This window comes from Magnolia sinica, chromosome 14, assembly GCF_029962835.1.
Source record: "Magnolia sinica isolate HGM2019 chromosome 14, MsV1, whole genome shotgun sequence".
NCBI classification, from domain to species: Eukaryota; Viridiplantae; Streptophyta; class Magnoliopsida; order Magnoliales; family Magnoliaceae; genus Magnolia; species Magnolia sinica.
In genome coordinates this window covers 40,182,110-40,195,216 of record NC_080586.1, presented here as the reverse complement: position 1 = coordinate 40,195,216, position 13,107 = coordinate 40,182,110, and the positions used below count along the sequence as shown (strand labels likewise).

Sequence of the window (13,107 nt, the reverse complement as noted above, 5' to 3'; positions counted from 1 at the left end):
GCGAAGCTTACGGTGGTTGAGCCGTATGAGGTTATCGCACCATTGTGTACAGCCCGCTATCGACGAGAGGATCGTTGCGGCTCGGCAGATGATGAGCTTTTGGTGAAGATGAGGCAGGGTTGGTACTAATGAGAACTCCGACCGGAGTGTTAGTTCTGATGGGGGCCTACGATTCGTGGCCGGTTATGTGTTCCCGACATCCCTGACTTGAGACGTGAGGTTCTCGAGTTAGCCCATAGTTCTAAACTTGCGATGCATCCAGGTAGCACGAAGATGTATCAGATATGAAGAGGTCTTATTGGTGGGACAATATGAAGGTCCAGATTTGAATTTGTTTCTCGTTGTCTCACGTGCCACAGGTCAAGGCAGAGCATCGCCGACCTCCCGGGTTGTTGCACCCATGCCCATAGTTGAATGGAAAGTGGGATTTCATCTCTATGGATTTTATTTCGGGTTGCCGAGGACGAGAAAGGGGTTTGACTCTATTTGGGTGATCGTCGATCGATTAACGAAGTCGGCGCATTTCTTACCGATCAGAGTCACTTCTCTGCAGACGAGTTGGCTAGGTTGTATATCAAGGAGATAGTGCGCCTGCATGGAGTTCCCCTGGAGATTGTGTCCGATAGAGACACGCGTTTTACATCTATCTTCTGAACTCGTATCCAGGAAGCAATGGGTGTGAAACTGAAGTTTAGCACCGCGTTTCATCCGCAAACAGATGGGCAGACGGAGCGTGTGAATCAAGTCCTGGAGGATATGTTGCGAGCTTGTGTTTTGGATTAAAAGAACGTTGGGATGATTGTCTTCAGTATGCCGAGTTCGCGTATAATAATAGTTTCCGGGCAAGTATCGGTATGGCTCCCTATGAGGCGTTGTATGGTCGCCGTGCAGAGCACCACATTGTTGGGCGTAAATTGGTGAGCGTAGTTTGCTTGGCCCGAAGTTGGTGCGTGACTTCAGAGAAGGTTGACATCATTCGACGTCAGAGTAAGCAGAAGAGTTATGCGGATACGAGGCGTCGACCGCTTGAGTTTGTAGTAGGAGATCATGTTTTTCTGAAGGTCTCTCCTATGAAGGGAGTTTTATGGTTCGGTAAGAAGGGGAAGCCGACGCCGAGATTTATTGGTCCATTTCAAGTTCTGGATCGAGTGGGAGCGGTAGTATAACGCCTTGCTTTGCCCACACCTCTTGCGGGTGTGCATAACGTATTTCATGTTTCTATGCTGAAGAAGTACATTCCTGATCCTTCGCATATTATCAGTTGGGAGCAAGTGCAGTTAAGTGAGGATGCCACTTATGTACTGCGACCGACGCGTATTCTGGATAGAAAGGAGCAGGTATTGCGTAGCAAGGTTATCCCTCTTGTGAAGGTGCTATGGACGCATCATGGTGTGGAAGAGGCTACTTGGGAATCTGAAGCTGAGGTCAGAAAGACCTACCCTCTGATCCTCGAGGATTATACGAAGGTATGAATTTCGAGGACAAAATTTTCTTTAAGGGGGGTAGATTCTAACGACCTTGGATTTTCTGTGCTAATCTTTCCTTAAGTAGTTGTTTTGGGGTAATTAGCGTTTTCCTCGATTGCTTGTGAAATTCGCATCAATCACTTTAAATTGTATCTGCATGGCTCTAAACGTGTAGATTAGTGAGCGCTATGTTACTCCGAAATCTGGGATCCATCGCTAAGTCCAGTTGTTATGGAGAATTTTTGGAAGATCTGGATCGGACCTGGACCGCACGTCGAAAGTCCAATGGCGATGATCTTAGGCTGTTGCGGTCACCGAGTTGGGCTTGACCATCTCCTCGAAAATCAAGTCCATCTGATGTTCTGGGTCGATTTGCTTAAGCTCGGAGTGAAGAGTGTGAGAACGGTTGGAATTTAATAAGCTTTTTATGAAATCTGAGTCGTGCGCCGCGACGATTTTAAGCTATCTGACCGTTGGATTCTGACCCAATTTCACCCTCTGATCAGGATAGTTGGCCCAGGCATATCCTAGTGCTTGTGGACCTCATCGAGATTCCGTGACCGTTGAATTGAGTGTGATCCACCACGGCTGATCTGAAGAGCCGGTCAGTATGAAAACTCAGCTTGACCTAGATCCATGGTCAAGGAGTTTAAGTCCGACCTTTCATGGTTATAGGCCCACCAGAAGTGCTTCGTTGGATCGAGAAAGGCTTACTTTGGTTATAACCTAAGTATACCTTGACCCTGGGGTTATTTCCATCATTTTAAGGCCTATATATAGTCCTTAAACCATAGCTCTCATTTCCATACGAATTTTCTCTAACCCTAGCTTGGAAAGAGAGTGGAAAAGAGAGAGATAGTGAGAGAGATAAGTTGGTGAATCATCTTGATTTCTTCCTTGTTCTTCTTCATCTTCGAACCTTCACTTTGAATCGTTCTTCTGACGATTCTGAGTTCTTTTGGGGTAAGTTAACCTAACCCTAACCTGTGTTAGAGCTTAGACTAGTCTTGGAGTTGTTGTATCTCATTTCTATCTTTGTTTTAGGGTATTCTTTCGCCGTTGACGAAGACAACTCGAATCAATTCGGTGTTCTCTTTTGGCTTAAGGTGCGGACTTTAAGTGTATAGGTTATGGTTTTCAAGGCTTTCAATCCCGGTTAGTGATTTATTCTTGCTATGGATGAGATTTCACATGCCAAATGTTATGTTTACATTGCTTTCCTGATATGCATGTGCTATATTGAGATTTGTGTATTCTAGGTGTATTTATAAAGTACCGTATACGTATATATTATGCACTTATGTTTGCCATGATTATTTGTCATGTATGTATGCTAGATGCATGTATGACAAGTCCTTGGTAAAAGGAATTGTCTAAGTGTATGTATTCCAACATACGTCATGTATGTTGTTTCCATGTATGCTAAGTGTTTGTAGAAATGCATGAATGATCTAAGTGTAACTTATTACACTTATTGCGGGCATTGAGAAGTGATTCTCAATACTCCTATTGATGCGCATGATTTCCTTTATGCAGTTACATTCCAAGTTATTTAAATTCAAGCATCTCCTATGCTTACATTTATGTTAAGTTGATATTCTTCAGATGAGTATGTAACATGATTTGAGTGGTTGTTCCATTACTGTTTTACATTCCATATGAGTACCTGTAGTAGTGTAATGTGTTTAGTCCAGGAAATCCGTAATTGACCCTATGAATCGTGGTTGAGATTGTTTTCGCCACGTAGGACGTATTAGACGAACCCGAGTCGTATTAGAGTTGTCGGCAGTGGTTTGGCCACGCGGAGTGTTTGCGCACTCTATGTCGTTCAATTCAACGTGCGCTCGTGCTAGTCGAGTTCGTCAAGTAACCCGATTGTCCGTTGTATGTTAACCATGTATGGACGCTACTGCTTGAATCTAGGGTACCGAACTTACCAGTGAAATCCTGTTAACTATGGTACTTGATCCACTAAGACTCATGAGCCGGACATGGTGGTATGGGACACCGTGGTCGAGCTGTCGGCCTACGCTGGGGTGACGAGCCTCCCCGTAGTGACCAGTGAGCAACTAAACTCGTGAGCCGATTATGGTGGTATGGGACACTATATTCGTGCTGTCGGCCTACATTGATTGGTGACGAGCCCTTTGTAGTGACCTCGAGCATACCTGGATACCGCAAGGAGGTGACGAGCCGAATTGTGGTAGTAAGGGCATGAAAGGCGTGCATTGATTGGTGACGAGCCCTTTGCTACGACCTCAAATATATGATCGTATGAGATGTCTAGGATAACGACCCTGTAATGGATCACTGTTTGGATGGTGATATGAGGAAGGTATCTTAGCTTCCCAATCTGTTGTGTGAAATGGACTAAGCGGGAGCTGGATGATGACGAGGCTGCCTTCTCCTATATGCAGTTTTCAGACGGGTTCTAGCGAGCCTTGGTCTGATGCGCGGGATTTCTGGGATTATTTTGGGGACTGAAATGATGTAACTTGATACTTAAATTTTGTTAAATAACACTTGCATACGATCTGGCTTGTATATGTAATTCAGGGATTTACACTTGTACACATATTTTACTATAAGTCTTCCGCTTGCTTTATTCACTTATCCCTGAATCATATCTGTGTTTTGGCTTAATCTATTCCATGTTTTATGCACTAATACAGTCAACATACATCCATCATTAAATATGTTGCATAAGTGATGTTTTGGAACTCGGGAGCTGAGTTATTCTCGACCCCCGAATTCCAGGGCGTTACATATACGTGAATCATTGGTCGTAATTTATATGGGTCGTGGTTGTAATATTCAATAGGTCATGGTTGACCATTGTAATGGATCGTGGTTGTCGTCCTTGTTGATCCATTGTTAACAACAACGACCTTATGAGAAACATGACCCATATAAAATGACAATCACCATCCATTTGTCATGATAACCACGACCCGTTGTTAAGTTTACGTTTTCCTATATGGGTCATGGTTCAAACGCACAATGGATCGTGGTTAGCATCCACATTGGATGGTGGTTAACATGCACCAAAGTTCATGAATCAATAAGTATATTTACAATTCACATTACATTATCACAAGCAATAACAAAATAAGTCATCATCAGCCTTGGCCTCATCCTTAGCCAGTAGGGACCAAAGTGCATCGACACCGCTTGTGACCTATTCGTTTGCATCTCGAGCATCTGGGTGTTGGCCTATCTTCTCGCTGGGATGTAATTCGAACCATTTTGGGTCTCTCATCGGATCTTCTAGTTTCTGGAGGCTACACATTCTCATATAAAACCTTCACTTCATCTGAAATATCCCGTTGTGTCTTGTTAAGCATTGTGTAAACTGACCGCACGTACACTTCATTTATCTTAGCTTTACTACATCGGTCATTCCCTGTTCGGTCACTTACAACTCATCCACTGAAATCGCGACACACTGTGTCTTTCACACTTCCGACTTGCATCATCATACACAACTTTAATTAACAAATCGAATTCATCCGACGCAGTCTTCGTAATCTTCTGCATTTTATTTAGTAGCTATCAATAAGTGATATCATCACTCATAACAAATCCCTTTAAGTCTCCACTATCGTATGTAAACATGTAACTTCTTCTGCACTCTGAATACTTGAGAGGTAGAACCATGAATTAAGGCCAGTACGAAGGGTCGTGGTTATAAAGCGCAAATGGTCCTGATTGTAATGGAAAGTGGGGCATGGTTCAAATGTTATATGGATTGTGGTTGTCATACACGTTGAGTCATGGTAATGAAGCACATTGGATCATAGTTGTATCCAGTGCCATATTCCCTCACAAGAACGACCCATAATAGCTGATATCCATAACCCGTGTAAGCTAAGGATGACGATCCACGTAACATGACAACCACGGTCGCGAAAAGTGGCAGCCACGATCCAAATACCATCACAAATGTGGTGTCGTGGTTGTCTATCATACAATGGTGGAGGTTTGATCAAGGTATGTCATACGTTACACTCCCTTTCACGTGACAACCAGAACCCTCGACTTCTCGACTCTGTTCTTCCTTTACCTTGACAAATGTCTACAGTTAAAACAAAATAAAATACTAACCTCGTAGTGGAAGAGGCTTTAAGACGAGAGAAACGACAAGGAGAAACAACGTTGCTCTCTGGCTGTTGGTCCCTGTATCTTCGCTTTTCTAGGAAAACAAAAGAAGAAGAAGAAGAAGAAGAAGAAGAAGAGGGTCTTTTAAAAATAAATAAATACGACATTTGCCCCTTCCGAAGCTCGTGGTGCTGGTGATCGGTGCTCTGTGGGCCCCACCATGATGTATGTGCTTCATCCATGCCATTCATCCACTTTAAAATATCATTTTATGGCTTGAATCGAAAAACGAGAGTGATATAAAAATCAGGTGGATCACACTACAGGAAAATTATAATGATTGGATATCCACCATTAAAATCCTCCTAAAGCCTACTGTGATTGGATTATCGCTCGTATTTGGACTCTATCATAAAATGATCTGGAGAAATATATGGACGGCATGGATGAAACACATACTTGGTGGTGGAGCTCACAAAGCACCGAGCACTAGCCATTGGCCCGGGGAGCGGCCGATCCATTTGTTTCTCGGGGGTGTAACGGTAGCTGACTTCTACTTCACCTGAGGACCGCAATGTAATTTTATACTTTTATCCGAATTTCAAATGCATGCGTCACATGATCGGAAAGAATCTTCCATGTCATTTACAGCTGTGACAACCACGTCCTCAACTTTGGTATCTCTTCTGATACTTCAGATTCACAACCGACCATCCCTTGTCCCATCTTCGTCATGGGATCAAGATACCTGCAATTCCATCTCCATCCCTCTCTCTCCATTCCAACACAGAAATTAAAATCTCAGATTCTCAATGGTCAATGTCTCGCCAGATCTACCTCAACTGTCCATCGTCGCCACCAACCGCTTCTGCTCCAAACCACAACATGTCCCGGGTCAACCACGGCAGCAAAAGCCACGGCCCAATTCGGATCCGATCCCGGATCCGATCTCACCAACGATGACCTAAAGCCAACAACGAATGAAAATAGAACCTTCTCAGGATGGGAGATGGCCAGCCTCTGGGTGGGACTTGTGGTCGGAGTCCCAACCTACTACCTCGCCGGCAGCCTTGTCGACCTCGGCATGGCATGGTGGCAAGGAATCGCCACCGTTGTTACCGCCAACATCATCCTCTTGATCCCTCTCATACTCACTGGTCATCCTGGGACCCGCTACGGCATCTCATTCCCCATCCTTGCCCGATCAGCCTTCGGTATCAGAGGGGCCCACGTCCCCTCTCTGCTTCGCGCATTGGTTGGGTGCGGTTGGTTCGGCATTGAATCGTGGATTGGTGGAGAAGCTGTCTTCCTTCTCCTCCCATCATCTGTCAAGAAATCATCCCTAGCCCGTTCCCTCCCCTGGCTCGGCACATCCCCACTTGAATTCAGCTGCTTCATCTTCTTCTGGCTAGCCCAGATGGCCATCATATGGAAAGGAATGGATGGTATACGAGACCTTGAGAAGTACTCTGCTCCAATCCTCATCATACTAACATCTTCCCTCCTCTGTTGGGCCTATGTCAAAGCTGGGGGCTTTGGTAGCATGCTCTCCTTATCATCGCGCCTTACCTCTTCTGAATTCTGGGCACTCTTCTTCCCTTCCCTAACTGCGAACATTAGCTTCTGGGCCACGGTTGCGCTCAACATACCAGATTTCACTCGGCACGCCAAGAGCCAAAAAGATCAGATTATGGGCCAGGTCGGCCTTCCCATTTTCATGGGATTGTTCACTTTTGTGGGCCTAGCGGTCACATGCTCAACAGAGGTGATCTTTGGCCGTGTAATCTCTAGTCCCATCCAACTCCTCGGTGCAATCGGTGGGTTCCCAACTATGTTCCTGGCCATCTTCGGAATCAGCTTGGCCACAATCACCACCAATATTGCAGCGAACATCGTCGCCCCTGCTAATGCCCTTGTCAACCTCAGCCCGTCGACATTCAACTTCAGAAGAGGCGCTCTTCTGACAGCAATGCTAGGCATTGTTTGTCAGCCGTGGAGGCTTCTCCACTCCAGCGAGAGCTTCGTCTATACATGGCTGGTGGGGTACTCTGCACTTCTTGGCCCCATTGGAGCGATAACAATAGTCGATTACTACATTCTCCGTGGCATGGTTTTAGACATCAATGCGTTGTACTCATATAATCCTCTTGGGGCTTACTATTACTGCAGAGGATTCAATCTAGCTGCAATGGCAGCTCTGGTTATCGGAATACTGCCAGTAATCCCGGGTTTCCTGAACAAGGTAGGACTCCTGAATTCAACTGCAGAGGCATTTGTGGTAATCTATAACAATGCTTGGTTTATAAGCTTCTTCATTGCTGGGATTGTTTACTGGTTTCTCTCATGTTTGGGAGGCCAAAGAGGGATTTCTCAACCTGTCGATCACCTAGCTCCCGCCGAGTAAATTCTTTTAAAATGGGAATAGAATTACTTGTATACATTAAATGAAGGGAATTGATATTTGCGTCTCTCGTGACTGATACGCGGACATCTATTTTCCATTTTTGGCATTGAAATTGTGGCTTCCTCTGGTTGTATATGATTTTCTGTTTATTCGGCCATCATAGATCAGATGTATAGTAGACACTGGATGGAATTTAGTGGGAAATTGAAAACTTTCCCTTAAACGGTGTAGATGACAAAATTATTCAACCATTTAGGCAATTTTCATTTTGAGAATTGAAATTGTCGTAATCCGACAAGTGAACGTGTGACGCCCAGCTAGTTGTTTAAGACTGCTGTTCATTCGGCGCATCATGTATCAGCGGTCTTGACCAAACCGGCTGGAATCTAGTGGGAAATTGGAAACTTCCCATTGAATTGAATGGTATAGGTGACAAAATCGTTCAAATATTTAGGGATGGGCTGTTCCAGTTCAATCAGACACGATACCACTTGTTGTCTGATACCACTTGTTGAGAAACGCCGGTGTTTGGCCAAATATGCACAGATAGGATAGTGTTGGGCGTGCCAGAGTCATATTCGACTCGAGTTTGGTTGAACACTTATGACCCAGTGATAAATCAGTTGTAGAATTAGATCTACGAAAGAAGACCTAATTGTCTATCCGCTAATGTGCACCCACCAGGCAATTTAGAAGGGAAGGGTTAGTCGTTTGAATGGGATTTTTTGCCTAAAGCTAAAGAATTTTATTTCAATGATGATCGCGATTCTCAAGTTTCTCAATAATGCAATAATTGGTGAAAAGAATTAAAAATAGAGGTTGTATCGCTGATTTTATTGATTTGAAATTAAGAACAGTACAGTCAATGAGAAAATAAAATATGCAAAAGAAGAAGAAGAAGAAGAAGAAGAGGATAAATACCTACAATTGCCCGTGCAAACAAATAATCGAAGTGGATGGTCAACAAAATGTGACTAGTGTGATTTTTCAAGTATGGACTCAATTGTTCGAGAATCTGACAATAGAGGTCATGGATATTTTACACAACTCTTAGGCATATTGCAGCGATGGCGCTAGACTGCAATGATCTAAACTACACTAAATTTTGGACTTTCTATAATGGGGTTGGATAAAAGTGCAAGTCCTAAAGCTAAAGCTAAGATAAGACAATGTTGCACTATGAGAGGCATTAAGTGATGGCTCGGTTGTTCTCAATGCCTGAAACTCTTCATCAAATACTATTATAGGCTTTGAGAGGCGGTGTCTACATGTAAGATTCTGCATTGTGAGATATTTGGATAGTCGGCCGTGCAAATTTCTTTAATTTTCTAAATAAGCATTACCTATCATGTCCAACCACTTGTACAAGAGACTCTTGCTATTCTAGTTGTGCACATGAGGGTTTACCATAGTCATCATGTCACTAGATTCCCGTATAGAAAACATGTTATAGTCCTCGCGTCACTTGGCTTTACCATATGTGAAGAGTTCCTTTTAATAGGACAATAACATTAAATGATGGATATGATTTGTTATTGATAGTTACTTTTAGTAGAACACTAGCATTTAATGCTTCCACATGTGCATATGTTTAACATCTCCCTACACCACATGTGGCATGATGACCACAAGGTACCTCTTGAATCGTTTAATCTGGTCATGATTGTCAGGTGTAAACAGGAGCCACCATGGTGTATCTCACTCAACTTGTCCAGTAGATTCATCCGACGATGATGATGGGTGTTGCTCATTGTTTTCGACAATTTTGTCATGTGATAAGTGTGGGTGTGCCATAATTGAATTTGCGACTCAATTCAAACAACTATGACCTCAAGCACCGAGATAGGCAGTTACGCAGTATATAACCAAGATCAAATGAGATTGTCCACCTATTCAGCTACTTACTCAATCTGTAAATAGGATCAAGCAATTTTCAGAGGACAAGGTTCATCCTCTAATGATGGGTTACACCTTTGCTTTTCGTACAAAAAGATTTTTTGGTACAGATAAAAGAGAAAGTAGAAATGAATTCTTATATTCAGTTGCGAAGAACGGCTGCAAAGCACCTTCCTAAATGAGGAACTGAATCTAGCATATGAGCGTAGAGCCAAATTACAATTAAGATTATCAACTATTTGATTAATGCTACAGATTACACTATGGAATGTAAATAGCCGGCAAAAAGTAAAAGATTGCATTACGAAATGTAATTGACTAGCAGAAAAGTAAAGTGATTACACTAAGAAATGTAATTGACTGGTAATTAAAAGGATAATTGAAAGATAATGTTTTGGGTTTGATTAGGTTGGTATGAGATAAAATTTTCTTGTTAAATTCCTCTATTATTTATAGTCTTTCCCTAGCCATCTAGAACCTTCCTACATTCTAACGATTACTATAATCATTCAATATCACTTGGCCTTCTTTGTTCCTACTTTTGTCATCTATCTTGTAAGTGCTTCTACACGATTGCTCTTTCATCGACCGCATAAGCAATATCGTGGCAACACTTGATGTGCTCCAACTGTACTATATATGAAAGTGTCATTATTTGTCATTTAATGTGATAGTTGAGTCATAGAGTTAAGTGAGCCCCACATGGAAGACTACAAGTTGAAGACTCAATAAGGTGAAAGTGTTCAAAGATTTCCAAAGGTAAACTAAACCTTACATCCCATGACCAAAATGCCTAAGGTGATAATCCCCTTAAAAGTGTTCTAATCTTTCTCAAAATTAACTAGGAAATCATCTTGACAAGGTTAGAAATATAGAAAATGAAGTTGCAAGTACATCTAAAAAACCACAAGTTTCTGCAACTTTCGATGTTATCGAACGTTGTTCGATGACATTGAAAAAGTGCTTCATATTGTCTAGCACTAAACCAAGATTCTGGATAAAATCTCGATGACATCAAACTAGTTTCGATGACATCGAACTTACACGTTCGATGACATCGAAAATGAGCACTCATAGGTCCAATAAGCTCAAGAGGAAAATCAGTAAAAAGATCGATTTGATGACATCAAATTTCAAAATCCAATGACATTGAAAAGGGATTGGTTTTATGTAGAAAGTTCTTGTAAAATAATCTTAAAACTCTTTGAGTCGTCGAACTGACTTCGATGATATCGAAATTCAAATTTTGATGACATTGAATGCTGTTCGATGACATTGAAAAAGTGAATAAGGATGTCCAACAAGCTCCAAGTATTTTTTTGAGAAAAATCCCAATGACGTTGAACTAGTATTTGATGACATCGAAGGTGACCTTCGATGACATCGAGCAGATCTGTTCAGCACTTAAGTAAAATCTTAGTGCAAAGATTTTGATATCATTAAATAGGTTCGAGTCATCGAAGGAAACTTCGATGACATCGAAGCCCTTCGATAACATCGAATCTTGACAAAAATCTGCCCTTTTTTTTAAAATTTTACTATTGGGATTTTTGCCTTTATATTTCAAAAATTGTTTTATTGATTTTTAGAGAGAAAAATAGTGAGATTTAAGAGAGTTATTGCTATAAGAATACTACCTGCCATCTTAAATCTTTTTTCTCATGTGAGTTCATCCTTCAATCCTATCTTAAATGAAATCATTAAAGAATCAATAGATTGGATTGAAAAATAAACTCCACCATTCAAGGATCTTCCAACAACTCATTTATTGGAAAATCATTGACCTGGAATCCTATGAATGAATAATATTCTACAATCTCATCTACACTTAAAGACCAACATTCAATAGAGAATATTCCCCAAAATACTTTGACCCAACACTAGCGACTTGCATTGGAAGCATCTACAACTGTTGCAGATTAAGGGAGTTAAAGACACTTCATCAACAAGGGAGATCATCTTTAGTATGTGCTAAAGACGAGGCTCACTCACTTACAAGTAAGTTTTTAGAGTCCATAGAATCTAAAGATCTTTCCTTGTGTATGATTGAGATTCAAAGTTTGTTTCTCTAACTCATTAAGACCTTTCATAGGCCTTCAACGGGAGAATATGTATAGAGTCCTTGTGTAGGACCTATTTGCCTTATGTAGGCATGTGTGTTTGCCTTATTTAGGCAACTAGTACATTCCTTGTGTAAGTTGTGAAGGTTTATGGTTAACCTGATTTAAAACCATTTGATAGTGAAATCTAGCACACTCTAGGGTGGAGTGCATCAGTCAGGAGTGGAGTAGGCACGTAGCTAAACCACTATATATTATTGCGTTTGTGATGGTTGTTCTTGTTCATATGAATTGACTGTTAGAATGTTCACCTATTCACAATACATGTTTGATATAATATAGCACTTAGATTTCTCACTATCTTAGAATTTGAATATGAATGATTTCTTGGTAATCCTACTAAACTTGTCTTAAACTAGTAGAATTTATAGTCTAGTAGGATTAAAGATTCTAAAAATCCTATTCACCCCCTCTAGGACACTTGGTCATACATTTCTACTTCAATAGTCGCGGTCTAGCCACAATTTCAATTGGTATCAAAGCGGGCTTCTCTCGAAGGGTTTAACAACCTAGAGGGAGATCCTAATCAGGGTTGGAATTATGGCCAAAGGAGAGGGACCATCGGTCTCTCGACCATCTATCTTTGATGGATTAAACTATGTATATTGGAAAGTAAGGATGAACTATTTTTTGCAGTCTTTAAACCATGATGTTTAGGAAATTGTTGAGAATGGGTATGTATCACCAACTGAACAAGTGGTACTTGATAATGGCACCACCAACTTTACACCTAAACCAAAAGCCATGTGGAATAACTATGAAAAACAAATGAAAACATGTTAAGCCAAAGCAATGAATGCTATTTATTGTGTAGTTTCACAAGAAGAGTTTAATCAAATTAATGTGTTGAATTTCAAAAGAAGCATGAGATTTATTGGAAACTACCCATGACAGAACAAGCACAGTAAAGAGGTCAAAGCTACAGCTCTTAACAACCTAATTTGAACATATAAAAATGAAAGAACATAAAATATTTATGGAGTTTTTTACAAAGTTAAATATCATATGTAACTCCATATGGGGACTTAGAGAGAAAATACCTGTACCTAAAGTTTGTAGGAAAATTTTGAGATCCTTACCAGAACGCTTTAACTCTAAAGTCACCACCATTGAAGAATGTAGA

At 41.3% G+C, this 13,107-nt stretch overlaps 1 protein-coding gene across 1 annotated transcript; it reads left to right on the top strand.

Moving 5' to 3' along the window:
- The first annotated feature begins 6,216 nt into the window (after positions 1-6,216).
- LOC131225679 (purine-uracil permease NCS1-like) lies at positions 6,217-8,032 on the top strand. Its single transcript, XM_058221253.1, has one exon. The coding sequence runs from the start codon at positions 6,298-6,300 to the stop codon at positions 7,966-7,968; it is 1,671 nt and encodes a 556-aa protein (XP_058077236.1). The 5' UTR covers positions 6,217-6,297; the 3' UTR covers positions 7,969-8,032.
- Positions 8,033-13,107: the final 5,075 nt, after the last annotated feature.

Excerpts from the sequence above, each read along its gene's own strand:
- LOC131225679 (XM_058221253.1), top strand. The coding sequence starts at position 6,298 with ATGGGATCAAGATACCTGCAATTCCATCTCCATCCCTCTCTCTCCATT.